The 15,194-nt window shown below is 34.5% G+C and overlaps 2 protein-coding genes across 2 annotated transcripts; both read left to right on the top strand.

Annotated features, from left to right (window-relative positions):
- The first annotated feature begins 951 nt into the window (after window positions 1-951).
- Window positions 952-8,007, top strand: LOC134261640 (uncharacterized). Its single transcript, XM_062744060.1, has 3 exons — window positions 952-1,310; window positions 6,595-6,750; window positions 7,816-8,007. Exons 1-3 carry the CDS (start codon window positions 1,097-1,099, stop codon window positions 7,959-7,961), a joined length of 516 nt encoding a protein of 171 aa, XP_062600044.1. The 5' UTR covers window positions 952-1,096; the 3' UTR covers window positions 7,962-8,007.
- A 1,171-nt stretch (window positions 8,008-9,178) lies between these two features.
- Window positions 9,179-11,243, top strand: LOC134261639 (uncharacterized). The gene is made up of 3 exons (XM_062744059.1): window positions 9,179-9,404; window positions 10,583-10,738; window positions 10,918-11,243. The coding sequence occupies exons 1-3, from the start codon at window positions 9,188-9,190 to the stop codon at window positions 11,058-11,060; spliced, it is 516 nt and encodes a 171-aa protein (XP_062600043.1). The 5' UTR covers window positions 9,179-9,187; the 3' UTR covers window positions 11,061-11,243.
- Window positions 11,244-15,194: the final 3,951 nt, after the last annotated feature.

The raw sequence follows: 15,194 nt of genomic DNA, 5'->3' as shown, positions 1-15,194 counted from the left end.
GGCTAAAAATCTCGATTTTTCAAACTTTTCCGGCTGTTGCCATAGCAACCGAGACACGTAGCAACGAAATTTTGTTTGATATTTGTTTCTGGTGTCAAGTACTAAGCATGGGTGAAGTTTTATCAAAATCGGTGACCATGCGTGGCAACGAAGTTTAAGTGGTTACAGAGAATGGCTATTAATAGTTAATACCCATTTCTAAATCTACGAAAGTGCGGCAAATCTTCAGAGAAGCTAAAGAAAAACAGTATTGAGAGAAAATTAATTAGGTTGTACCGTATACGTATTTCATTGACCACTCCCATGCACACATACAGACACACCCACATACCCTGACACACAGCCACTCACACAGAGACAGTGAATACTGCAGTTTCTATGAACCGGTAAAGATTTCAACCCCCCTTTTCTATTTAAAGATTTCAACCCCCCTTTTCTATTTGTACTAAGTAAAAGATTTCAACCCCCCTTTTCTATTTAAAGATTTCAACCCCCCTTTTCTATTTGTACTGGCAATGTCCAAGGTACAAGAAATTGTTAAGAAGTACAGGTGACAACGCTACGATATTAACCTGCAGAAGAATTAACATAAACCATCATATTACACAGGTTGCATTAGGGGTTAATACCACAGACCTATAGACGCCCTATTTATCGGAAGTTCGTTGTTTTTACGAGATTTGACCGCTATTTGACACCCCATTGACATGTATCATTCACTAAATACTCCCTCCCTCTCTCGCTTCGATCTCTATATTCCCAATTAACATTTATCAATCACAATAAATCGCACATATTTAATAGCAGAATAATTTATGTAACTTGAAAAAATAAAACAAAATGCGACGAAAAGATGCCTTTCTGTGAACAGCTGGCAATGTACTCTCTTGACAATTACGAATGAGGATGTTTTTATATTATGTGACAATTTGTCATAAAATACAACAAATACTATAAAACAACGAGAGGTGGAGACCCTATCCCAATCATGGCGTCGTAATAAACATTTCTTTCCCGCGTGTGTCTTACTCACTCGCACTCCCACGCCCGCTCCAATATATTCCTCAATCTGTGTGTAACTCGCAGTGAACGAAAAATGGCCGGTGGAAACGCCCCAGCAGCCTCTAAGGTGGCCTCGGTCTTCATCGGACTCGGGTTTCTACTGTTTGTCGTGGGATTTGGTGCCCCTTATTGGGAGGAGTTCATATTGGGGGGACACGGTGGTTTGTGGCAGCGGTGTGGAGCATTTTTGGGACTCGATGGCTGCAAATATTACACTGATCTAGATGATGTGGGGAAGGACACTTTTCGTAAGTTTTTATTTTTTATTTCGATTATCTCAGATTTTTACATTAGAACACAAAAATTTATAAGTAACTCAAAATTTAATAAATATTTAAAAGCATGCAGCATGTATGCAACAATTGAGTGAGATCATTAAAAAGAATTTGTTCAACTACAGGCAGCGTTGATGCTGGACTGAATTTCAGAAGGAAACATACTGATCAATTATACAGTCTTAACTGTGGACTTTACTGCGTTTTTCATTCAGTTTAAGTGTTAAAAAATTTAACTGGCTGCTCGAAACACACTACAGTATACATGATGATGGAGGATTTAGGATGCCAAAGTTTTATACGTTAACCCCCCCCCCCCTTCCCATTATGCAAAAATTACACGAAAGCGATTTGGCGTCTTGCTAGAAATATTAAGTTGTATGAAATATGGCCGCGATTAGGGCGTTGGCGTCTTAATAACATTTCACTGTCCGAGCATGTAAACAAAAACATTCACACAGGAAGAATGTGCTACACGTTCACTGGAGTAATGAGTTAAACAAATGCGAAGGTTAACCTCGAAGAGAATAGCTAGGTGTCTGTTTAAAAGGAAGAAATTACGGAGGCGCCACTGACAAAAAAATCCAAAAAAGTTCAAAAAAGTTAGGAACACGTTCAATAACATGAAAAAATATGCTATATCTAATTACTATGACAATATAGAAATGCACCTAGTAGACGCAAACAAAAACAACAACAAATTATATTGGAAACTAATGAAGGACGCATTTAATGTTAAATCATCCAATGATATCCCTCCATTACAAATTACTACTGATAATGGGAAAAATAGCTTAGCCTTTTCTGATCAAGATAAAATTGAAGCACTCAACAGTTATTTTTCATCCATTTCATGTATTGATGATAAAAACCATAGTCTACCACAAATCTACTCTACATGTAGTGATAATCTTAGTAATATCATAATTGATGAACAAGAGGTAGTTGACATTATTTCAATAATTCCTGTTAATAAAGCCACAGGTCCCGACTGCATCAGTCACAAAATGCTTAAAAATACCGTTTCTACTGTTTCAAAACCATTGACTATGTTATTTAATAAATCACTGTCAGAGAATGTTTTCCCGTCCATGTGGAAAGTAGCTCATGTATTACCTCTCTTTAAAAAGGATGATCCGTCTTTAGTGTCTAACTATAGGCCTGTGTCGTTGTTAAGCTGCGTTAGCAAAATTATGGAGAGAATTATTTTCAAACACGTGTATAATTATTTTCATTATAACAATTTATTGTCCCCCGCTTGAAAAGTGGGGGATATTAATTTGGGTTTGTCCGTCCGTCCGTCCGTCCGTCTTTCTGTCTGTCTGTAACGCTTTCGTTTCCACACGATATCTCGAGAACCCTTTGAGCTTTTGCAATGAAATTTAGCATAGCAACTCCCTATGGACTAAAGAAGACCCCTATTGATTTTGAGGTCAAAAGGTCAAAGGTCAAGGTCATAAATAAGCAAATTCTGTCTGTTAAAACACTTTCGTTTCCACACGATATCTCTAGAACCATTTGAGCTATTGCAATGAAATTTTATATAACAACTCCCTGTGGCCTAGTAAAGACCCTTATTGATTTTGAGGTCAAAAGGTCAAAGTTCAAGGTCGTAAATTTATACATTCTGTCTGTGTGTAATACTATTATTTCCGGGCGATATTTCAAGAATATTTTGAGCTTATGCAATGTAATTTATATCAAAACTCCCTAGGACGTCTCTTACCCCTCTCAAAGTGCCCCGCCCCGTTTGTTTTATTAGTATTTATAGTATTAATTACATGTCGCTATTTTTAGCGCAGGGGCATGAGGAGAGTTATTGCGTATAAAACAGGTTCTCGGCGGACTTTATGTTCTTATTACATCTATTGGAACTGTTTAATAAAGGCTAAATAAATCAAACACCATGGATTGTGTAAAATTTTGACAATACCGAACATGAAAACATGAATATATACATGTATGTGACTTCACTTCCGCATATATTCCCTACACGTATAGCGATTCCGTGGTCCAGTGGTTATGTCTCTCGCCTGGTATGTGAGAGGTCCCGGGATCGAATCTCGGTCGAACCTTTCTTTTTTTTTCTTTTTTTTTCAAATACTTTTTTTTTACTAAATGATAGTATTCAGCATGTGAAAAGAAAAATTTATGAGGTTATAAAATCATCATTACAGTGTTATAAAAATTCCATATAAAAAAATCTTCTATGCACATAATGAAGAATAAGCATCTTTATATGCATATTGACATACATGTATTTTATTTGCTTCAGTATACATGTATACATTTAATAATTCTACAAATTCAGTCAGGGGGAGCCGACTTTTTCCCTAAGCGGGGGACACGAATTCTCTGAATTAGCTTGTTTTATCGATATCAGGCGGGTTTTTTACCTGGTCACTCTACAGTGTACCAGCTTCTAGAAACTTATCATAGTATTGTGCAAAGTATAGACGAAGGCAAATCGTGTTGTATGGTTTTTTGCGATCTATCTAAAGCATTCGACAGAGTATGGCACAAGGGTCTTCTTTTCAAATTCTGGTGATCTTTTACTGTGGTTTACAAGTTACTTGAGAAATAGATCACAAAAAGTTATGTATAAAGATCTGCTATCATCCAACCTCAATATATATGCAGGTGTGCCTCAAGGCTCAGTTCTAGGTCCTCTTTTATTTTTGATATATATTAATGATGTTGCTGAAAATATGCTTACAATGTGTAGATTATTTGCTGACGACAATTCACTGCAACATGCATCATATAATGTACTAGATATAGAATACAGGTTAAACCATGATCTTGATGTTTTAGATAAATGGTCGAGTAAATGGCTTTTAAGATTTAATCCAGCAAAAACAAAGGTTGTATTTTTTTCTTTAAAACATAGACCTGTTTTACCTAACTTGTATTTTCAAGGTAATGTACTGGAGTTTGTATCGGCGCATCGCCATTTAGGTATATTGTTGTCACAAAATCTCAGCTGGTCTGAATATATAGATGGTATTGTTAATAATGCTTATAAGAAATTGGGGTTATTGAAGAAGTTGAAATTTTCAATCGGTAGAAAAAATCTTTCTCTTTTGTATACAACATTTGTAAGACCTACACTTGAATATGCTTCAATTGTCTGGGATGGTTGCTCTTTATCTGATGTAGAAAAACTTGAAAAAGTACAATTAATGGCTGCTAGAATAGTTACTGGTCTCCCGATACTAGCTTCAAGAGAATCACTCTATTTTGAAACAGGATGGGTACCTTTGAAACACCGTCGTTACCAATCTAAAATGATTACAATGTTCAAAATTAATAATTGTAATGTACCGGAATATATACAAGATATAGTCCCAAAGAAACGAGAGCACACATCAAGATACAATACACGAAATAAGGATCAATTAACTATCCCAAGGGGCAGGTTAGAAATATTTAATAAATCGTTTGTACCTGATGCAGTCAAAAAATGGAATTTATTGAATACAGATACAAGGGAAGCCATCTCAGTCAATTCTTTTCGTAAGATTATAAGTGATAATAATCCTAAAGCACCATCATATTTTTTGTTTGGTAAACGTATTAACAACATTATTCATACTAAATTAAGGCACAACTGTGTATTGAACCAAGACTTATTCAAACGTAATATCATTGATAATCCCTATTGCTCTTGTGGTAAACAGGAAGATGCCTATCATTTTTTCTTTGTTTGTAAAAATTACTGTAATGCTCGAAGTAATCTTTTTGACTATCTTTTTAGACTTGATTTAAACATCATAGATGTACACCTACTGCTATGGGGCAACGAAAATCTCTCAATCGAAGTAAACATTGGCATTTTTGCCGCTGTTCATAAATTTATAAATGAATCCTGTAGATTTAGCTAGATATATTATTGAATCTTATTTGTACAAGTTTTTGCTACAATTTTGCATGACAATTACTATGTGTTTTTTTTAAGGAGAAGAACTAGTAAGTTGTTAGAACTTGTTTCTTATCCTTTTGCTTGTCAATAAAATATGTTCAAAACAAAACAAAAAAATCCATAGGACCAATGGGCAAAAAATAGAAAAAAAATTGTAAGAAATTCTATTATTCATTATCATGATTATGTTCATAAGAATAATTTTTACTTTCATACTCCGAGCCAATTAAATTGTCCATTTCCATAATTAAATTTTGGAGACAAATTCTTTAGCATTAAAGTAACCCTGTGAAAGGTTTATAGACAATTAAGTAAAATCCTTCTTCAGTATTAAGTTATGTACACGAGTATTTGATTAATTTACAATTTTCAATGGCCAGTGATTACATGATGTCTTTGAGACATAGATCTCTCTCTCTCTCTCTCTCTCTCTCTCTCTCTCTCTCTCTCTCTCTCTCTCTCTCTAACACGAGGTTTGTACATATTGTTCATCACATACAAGTACTCGAGTGTTGTTCAAGATAAAACGATTACGAATTCTGCTCTCAACTGAAGCATGCCAAGGATTGTTTTAAGTATATGACAATTTATAATAAGAACATATACAACTTCTTTATATGATTATTAGATAGGTCGTCACACATGCGATGTTCCAGAAAATTCAGCATAAAAGCAAATGGTACTACGCAATAGGTTTACCCACATGGTTATGAATTAAGAAACATCAACACTGAATCAAATTAGCCCAAGGCTAAATGAATTATGGGATAAAAATATGCCGTTTCTCTGTCTAACTGCTCTAACTACAGTTTTTATTACAGATACACATCATAGGGAACACATAGGGACATCGCGGGACTGTGTGAATTTTTGCACACTGAAAATAAAATAAGATTCGCCCGATAGATAAACGACAGCACATATCTTGATATGTTATGTTCTTCTGCATTGCAATGTAAATGAACTTGAATAAATCTATAGTAAACGTATGCATGTAATACTTAAAAATAATTTTTATATATGGAAGAATTTTTTACTAACATGGGCACCGCAAAACGGAGTATCCCTCGCAAAATACCATATCAATCAAGATGCAAATTACGGTGCGTTCACAAGGACAAACAAACACACACCCTCACCCACAATTACACTGAACAAGCCCATTACTATATGCAATCCATAGCGAGGAGATAATAAGATTGTATACTTGTGTCTTCCCAAAAATTTTATTGAAATAAATTTTGGTGTTATGCTTGTCATCAAGCTAGATAAGTAACTTGTGAAAGAAGCATTGTCATTTGTGTAACTGTTAAATCTATGTTCTGTTTGTTTCAGTCCCCGACTGGTTTGAGTCCGTGAGAGTGTTCGAGGCGATAGGACTGGTAGCCGCCCTAGTCGGACTTGTTTTCCTTCTGTTGTATGTGTGTGTATCAAAGACTGCCGGAAATAAAATCGTGGCCCTTCTCACTGCCATCATTACGCTAGGAACAGGTAATTCAATGTCAAAGCTTTCAGAATGCTAGGATTAATTTGTTTTGATATGATAGATTATGTTCTTGTGGATGATAATGACCTATAGGTGAAAATGACCTATAGGTGAATATATTCACAGAACTTTTGACCCAGGGTCCCTTTTAGCCAAAGACTTTTGACTAAGGCCAATAACTGAAGCAGAATTTACTTTAATACATGTATCTTACAGAATTGATAATTCAATAAAAATTCAAAGTACATTTTGGTCTTATTCTTAGGTTCTGTTGTAAAAAAGCAGTCATTTGAGCAGTAAAATATATGTCAAATAAAAAATAAGTGAAACGCAATTCATATTTTTAAACTTGTATTCTTGCGTACATACACACGTAGAACGAAGGGGGAAGGGGCTGACACATTATTTTAATTAATGTCTTTTTTGTCTCCTTCTTTCACTGAAGGGAGATATTAAATTGAGTCCATCTGTCCGTCCGTCCGTCTGCCAGTATTTTTGTCTGTCTGTAACACCAGTTTTTTGTTTCCACCCAGTATCAGCTTTAAAATTTCCATTTAATTTTTACCTAACAACTTCCTATGGCTTAAAGAAAGACACTGTTGATTTTAGGGTCAAAGGTCAATGTAATAATTTCTGTCTGTTTTTGCAGAGAAATTTTTAGCTGCAGATCTGTAGCGTTATGGTTTTACATAGTGTCTTATGGTCAAAGACAAATATATAAAACCATAACGCTACAGATCTGCAGCTAAGAAATTTTATACCACAACTCCCTATGGCTCAAAAGGTCAAAGGTCAAGGTAGAAAATTTAGACATTCTGTATGTTTCATTTCCGGGCGATATCTCAAGAAACTTTTACAATTAAATTTTATAACATAACTCTTAGTGCCCCCCCCCTCCGCCCCTCTTTGATTGCCCCCCTTTGACCCCTCCCTCCACTTGCGCGCATGTTCTTTTTTCACAAATTCTCTGAAATAGCTTGATTCAATGATTCATACCCTCTTAATATAAAGGGTGCTAGGTGCCTGTTATGCAATATGTTTTTTCATTTTGACTTATTTTTACATTTCAGGGGGTGTTATTCTTTTGGGTGTCATCATTTTTGGCTCCAATAAAGACACGGATAACTTAGACTGGGCCTTCGCCCTAGCCGCTGTCGGTGGCTGTTTTTACGTCATTGCAGGAGTACTTCTCTTTGTTAGCATGTGCTCTAAGTAAACTCATTGTATTTGTCATTTTATAGAAATTATACATGATTGCTTATTTATAATTTACTTTTATATATATATGTAATAACGTATTTTATACGGTGCTGATACATGCACATTTTATAGCAATAAAATTTTATTACATTAATATTGTGTATGTGTACATGTGTTTAAAAAGAGAACAAGCTACAGTATAAATAAAAACTATTATAGTTGTTTTTCGTTTGACATACATATCGAACAAAAGTGGAGGGCCACCAATACTTTGTAGAACGTATTTTCTGACCGGTTTTGATAGCGGAGCTGGCGGCTACCAGAGGATAACCATTGTCCGGATAAATTTTAGAACAGTTTTCAAGATTTTGCAGATCAATTATACGTATATAACAGATGTGCATATTCATTGATTCTGATTTGATGAGGAAAATATGGTCACTATTTTCAATAGTGATGTAAAGTACATCATTGTCCGGATAATCTTCCACAGTTTTCAAGAAAGTAAAGGTTTCCATTATTATGAAAATTGATTGTTCATTTATACTTTCGGAGATGTGCGTGGTACTTGGATTGTAAATTCTTTATCATTTACGGAGAATATTATGGAATTCGGATAGGGTCATGTAGTAACTCTCGCATCATCGATAATCGGCTGAAGGGTCGATGGCGCGATAATGCTGGTACGTTGACGATGAGGCGATTGTGTGATAGTGATGAAACGATGACGATAAAGCAATGTTCACTATCTCTTCCTCGCTATTTGACCATCGTTAACGCATCGTCGCACCATCGCATCATCCTCATTTCGCTATCACATATCTTGCTATCGACAGTTTAATCGATACTGGATGCTGCAATCCTGAACTACACGACCTTATCCGGATTCCATAGTTACGGGGAAAGATTGCATATTTTTTCATTAGAGATCGAGGGTTACGATCAAACATGATTTCTATGTAGACAAACAGCGGGGAGACAAATACAAAGCTGACAATAATTATGCAACACAACATGGATCCCCCATTAGGGAGGACATATAATAAATCAGAAGAAGCATTACTCATTGTAAGCCCAAATAATTAGTGATGGGGCATTTTCCTCTTCAAAGTTTCTCAAATTAATAAAAATCAAATGAGACTGATGAGATCTTTGACTAATATGACTATGGAGTCGTAATTAAGTGTTTACGTGCACCTTACCCATGCTCAGTTAACCTGCTCACTCGATCGCAAACGTAACATGGCTGGATTCGGAGAGGTCCCATCAGCAACCAAGGTGGCCTCTGTGTTTATTGGCTTGGGCTTTCTCCTTTTTGTGGTGGGGTTTGGGGTACCATACTGGGAAAAATTTACTTTTGGAGGATATGGAGGCCTATGGAAAATATGCAGCAAAGTTCTAGGCATTGAGGGATGCAAATATTACACAGATCTGGGAGATGTCGGCAAAAACACTTATCGTAAGTTCATTGTAACTCCATTACATTTCAGATTTTTTTTTTCAATAAAGAAGACCGTCGGAACGGGGTGCAAATGGATGTGACCACGCCCCTTTACAAAAATATTTTTAAAAAATAGTATGAAAATGTTATGTTTGAAACAATACTAGTAAATTATTCATCTATTCAAAGAAAATTTGCTTTATTTATTTATTTTATGTATTTTTTTTAATTTTATCTATGAAGAAATTACTTCAAAAATGCAAACATACGCTCACATGTACACCTTCTCACACACAACAGTGATACCCAGATATAAAAATATTTGGCTAGGAGGAGGGATTTTCCTCCCCTAACCATCTGTCGAACCTTTTTAGAACCCTAGCAAATGGCCCTGTCAAATTTCATATTTTAATTTTATAATAAAGAAATTGCGCGACTATGAAAATAAAAAAAGGGCAACAATTAAGCCTTATAGGTCCAAAATGAATTTAAAACACTGGAACTGAATTTTTTTCTAAACTTCTAATGAAACAAGATAAATCTGCCCCCCCCCCCTTTAAAAAAAACCCCATCAATAATTAAACTCTTCTATTCACTGCAGGACATGGCGCGGTTCTCAATTTAATGAATTCATAATAAGTTAATCCAAACAAACATAACCTAGCTCTTCTGTAAAAAATGTGCTCTGTCAGCGTCGCTGCCGTAGGCTCCTCTTGAGCAGTTGTATCTTGTGTCGCCATAGGTATCAGTGATAAAAACAAAACACATATGTACGAAATTTGCATTCCAAGAGTAACAAAAGTGTATAATAATGTCGAACACAATTAACAAAGAGTACTTTTCTTGCTTCTTTGATGTATAGGAAGTTTTACACAGTGGAAAAAAAAGATGGTATATGAGTGAAACCACGAAGCTGTTTCAAAACCTCTTATAGGCAATCTCAAGTCCAATTTGAAAAAAAAACCGTCCATGCACTTAATATTTTTATTTTACCCGACGGTGCCTACTTAGAAGAACATGCATCTCCAAAGCTGTACCGCTTGTGTCGGAATTTCACCAACGTCCAATCAATTATACTTGTCTTTAAGCTTTTCTTTTTCGTAATAGAAATGTACGAGTTTTTTTTTTTTATGAGAGGGGGGAGGGGCAGATTAAACACTCAGGAAATGAATTCGTCCAATGTTTTTTATTTTTAGTTCCTGACTGGTTCGAATCCGTGAGAGTGTTCGAATCTGTTGGTCTGGTGGCTGCCATCATCAGTCTTGTTTTCCTCGTTCTGTACACATGTATATCAAAGACTGCAGGAAATAAAATTGTAGCACTTCTAACTGCAATAATTACATTAGGAGCAGGTAATTTTTAGCGCTAAAGCAATACAATTTTTGGTGTAGTACTAGTAATTTTCAGATTGATATGGCATACATTCCTTTAGAATGTGAGCTCTTTTTTATGTCTCAATTTATTGGTTATGATTAAATTGAAACAAGAAAGTAACTTAATATTCCACATGGATTTATTTTTAAAATTACAGGCGCGGTGATCCTGCTGGGTGTCATTATTTTCGGTTCTAAGAAAGACATGGACTACTTGGACTGGGCCTTCGGGCTTGCAGTTGTTGGTGGTTGCTTTTACGTCATTTCCGGTGTACTTCTCTTTGTCAGCATGTGTTCTTAGAATATGATCTTTAAATTACCCAATTTATCGCTTTCACCTTTTTACGCTTGGTAGTATTGAATTCTGGATATGCATGTTCATTAGTTTAAATAGCAACACCACTTTTCAATGTATTTTATTAAAATGAAACTACGTGCTACGGATGTATTGAGAAATACATAAGTAAAGTCGAGTAGTAAGATAGTCAGCTTTGGATTCTCTGTTTCAGATTAGTGATTCCTGACCAAAAATTGTGCAAAACGTGTTATATTTTTTTTTGTCCACCTTCACGTTACACGTATGCACGTCGCCAAGAAATGTCTGTAATTTTTTTCTGATCTGAAAATACCTGATATACCCTGGTACATTAATAGTTAGTTTGAAATCGATTCTCAACTTCTAGTAGTCTTGTCCTGATTTTTAAAAAGAAGGCTAGAAATAACTTCTAACGGCAAATAATTATTATTTAGTCCAGCATAGTTTTTTAACCTAATTCAAGTATGCTAAATCCGAAAAAATATGCTGGCCTTCATGAAAATGGCGTTAAAGTGATCAAAATGGCGATTCAAAATGGCGGACATCAAATTTTTCTAATTTTCTCTTATTGTCGTTCAGAATGGAGAAGTAATGAGTGAATATCTAACTGAGTGTAATAAAACTATAAAAAATATGATAAAATGCTAACATTATTAGTTTAACTCATAAAATTTAATCTTTTCTACACTAAATTCGAATTTTCTCTGATTTATTTGTCTATTGTTTCTTTATTCTTCTTTGTTCAGGATTTTACATTATTTTGCAAACATCCATACACTGCAGATTTGTATTTTTTCCTCTACATCTCACTATCCTACATATTGAATGATGGTGCAGCTGTAAGTTAAAAGTCAAAATGGCGTTTCAAAATGGCGGATATTCTTTTTTTTCAAATCATTTCTTAATGTCGTTTACATAGGAGAAAGGATTTGCGAATATCTTAGTAAGCGGAGTACAACTATGTAAAATTCCAATAGAACACTTATATGATCACTTTAAATCGGAAAATTTAGTCGTTTAAATTTAAAACGTGTTACTTAGCTCAAAATGGCAATTCAAATAACGTTTTATACAGAAAAAATTACAGGATTTTCTTTATTCATGAAATAATGTTTAATTATGTAATGAAAGTTGGAGGATATTTTTATTAAAGACTTAGGATTTTTATAACACGATTTTTGTTTCATTACTTCTATTATTAAATTTTTGACGACAATTTACCTATATACCTGTCTTATCATGCTTCTTCATATCATAATAACAATAATGTCATACAATAATTGCTGTTTTGAGGACAATAGGAAAATTAAACTATCCCAAGAGCAGTATTCTCCGAGCATTAAGGCGAGTGAACATTGTAGTTCGAGGGCTGCTAAATCATATCAGTTGTTGGAAATTCTTGATCTATTTTTAGTCCAGTGTAGAAATGTTTATGTACATGTGGAAGTTCTAGTGCAACATTACTTAGTATGATTTTTAAAATGATAAACCACGACCAGTTAGAGGGCTAGTAGTTGTTACATCATATAAATCTGAATATATTAAAATATCCAACAATAAACATATTTATTAAGAATTATCAGTATAAAATACGTAAACCATAAATTTTCTTGATTGTCCAGCTCTGATTCTGTATCACTAAAATTTTATTGTCACGAGAAGTGTTGACTAGATCGAAGTCAAGAATGGCTTAGTCCTATTGGTACGAAAGCTTGTACATGATAAGAATCACGAGGAATCTGCAGGCGCACTTAAATTGCATAATTATATAACTTTTCTCACCAAAATATGCACACAATGTGATTCCAGATAATAAAATTTGAGACTTTTCTTGCTAATAGAATGACCTTTCTACCCTAAAAGACAACAAATCTATACGCGGTCAGGAAATAAAGAGCTACATGTCTTGAATATCAGAGATTTTTTATCCCCCCAGCTTAAAAAGCGGAAGGGTATAGAGTAATCGGTTCGTCCGTCCGTCCGTCTTTTACGCTTTGGGGTACCCATTCCTTATCCGCAACTCCTCTCATACCAATGAATGAAATTTGATAAACTTTCACAGAATCTTGATTACATATTTCCATTGTGCACCTCCTATTTTACTTTTTGATCCAACACATATTTTGGGTTTCACAGAGCAAAACATGGACACTGTCATTATCATATTCATATGGGAGACAGGGGCTATCATTTAGTGAGCTAATTGCTCACAGAACCTCTACTTCATTTTGCAAAAGGTTTTGGAAAACAAAACAGACTTTTAACATTTGAACATAAATGTTTTTTTTTTCTTTGAGTGTTGATTGATTGATTGTATATTGTTTAACGCCGCTTCGGCAATTTTTCAGCCATGTTAAGGCGGACTATCAGTTTGAATAATCAGTTTTTGAAGGATTTTGGTTTCTCTGGCGGTCCCCAGTGAGCTTACTCTTTTTCGAACTCCAGAGAAACGATCTTTTACATGCCAAGTGGGTTGTCATCCTTGACACGGGGCACCATTTTACTTGAGTGTTGAAAATATCTAAATTCCGAAGACAGACTGAAACATATAACAAATAACACTGGAATAGAAGATGTTAGGGGATAATACTAAGTTCTTATAAGTGCTAAAAAGCTAGAACAAAGTATTCGATAAAATCTGACAAGAATTTCTTCAGTTATATTTGATGTGTGCTGCTGTAGGGTAGAAATGCAGTTGATAAACACAGGATTCAGGAGTGATTTTAGGTAAACGGGGGCTCAAAGGCTTTGGAACAGTCGAGTTTGGAAACTCTTAAGTCGAGTTTGTTTTAACTATTTCCAGAAAAAATGAATCTTTTCTGTTATTTTTTGTTTGTTCATATTTAATGGACTTATCAATATACTATATATATAAAAAAACAAACTGTAATTTATTTTCTGCAAAACGACTCAAAATTAAGCAGCTTGAGTATTTTACGAAATTCGAGAATATGACGTCATTTTGAATCCCCATTTTGAGCTAATTAACACATTTTAAATTCAAACAACTAAATTTTCCGATTTAAAGTGATCATATTAGTGTTCTGTTGAAATTTTACATGGTTAATTGTACTCGCTCAGTAAGATATTCACAAATTCTTTCTCCTATGTAAACGACATTAAGAAATAATTTGAAAAAAAGGAATTTCCACCATTTTGAATTGCCATATTGACTTTTAACTTACAGCTGCACCATCATTCAAGTGTAGAATAGTGAGATGTAGAGGAAAAATACAAATCTGCAGTGTATGGATATTTGCAAATGTAAGATCCTAAACAAAGCAGAATATAGAACAATAAACAAATAAATCAGAGAAAATTCAAATTAAGTGTAGAAACGACTAAATTTTCTGAGTTAAACTAATAATGTTAGCATTCTATTATCATTTTTATAGTTTTATTACACTCAGTAAGATATTCACACATTATTTCTCCTTTTTGAACGATATTGAGAGAAAATTAGAAAAATTTGATGTCCACCATTTTGAATCGCCATTTTGACCACTTTAACGCCATTTTCATGAAGTCCAGCATATTTTTTCGGATTCATATATACTCGAAATAGGTTAAATTACTATGCTGGACGAAATAATAAATTATTTGCCGTAAGAAGTATTTTTTCCTATAAATCGGACCAGACTATAGTACATGCATTACACTTTGCAAGACAGAAAACAATCTACATAAATATACTTTTAAATAAAATTGTGAAACTTTCTCATAATTCTACCAAGAAGGCGGTTAACAATTAGCTCAGGTGAGCTAATAAGCTAAAATGAAGAGGACTCTCACTTTTGACAGGTTAAAGATGAGAGAGAGAAAAAACTGCCCCTTTTCAATTGATTCATTATAGGAAATAGTAAGCATTGGGTTTTCTACAATTCGACAAGGAAGTATTAATAAAACAAGAGGCCCATGGGTCACATCGCTCACCTGAGCACTGTGGCTAGAAAAAAGTATAAATTGGTTTATTACTGAAAAGTTTAAATCAAAAGTAGTCCCATGACCAATCATGGATTTGCTATTCTTGAGACGATGATTTTAAAAAAAATTTTCCTATATATTTCTATGTAAAACCTTCGGGGCCATTGTGGCCCCACCCTACCCCCGGGGGTCATG

Source organism: Saccostrea cucullata, unplaced genomic scaffold (assembly GCF_032062105.1).
Source record: "Saccostrea cucullata isolate Sc308-1 unplaced genomic scaffold, CSIRO_AGI_Scuc_v1 ctg22717, whole genome shotgun sequence".
Lineage (NCBI taxonomy): Eukaryota > Metazoa > Mollusca > Bivalvia > Ostreida > Ostreidae > Saccostrea > Saccostrea cuccullata.
This window is presented reverse-complemented; position numbering and strand designations above follow the sequence as displayed.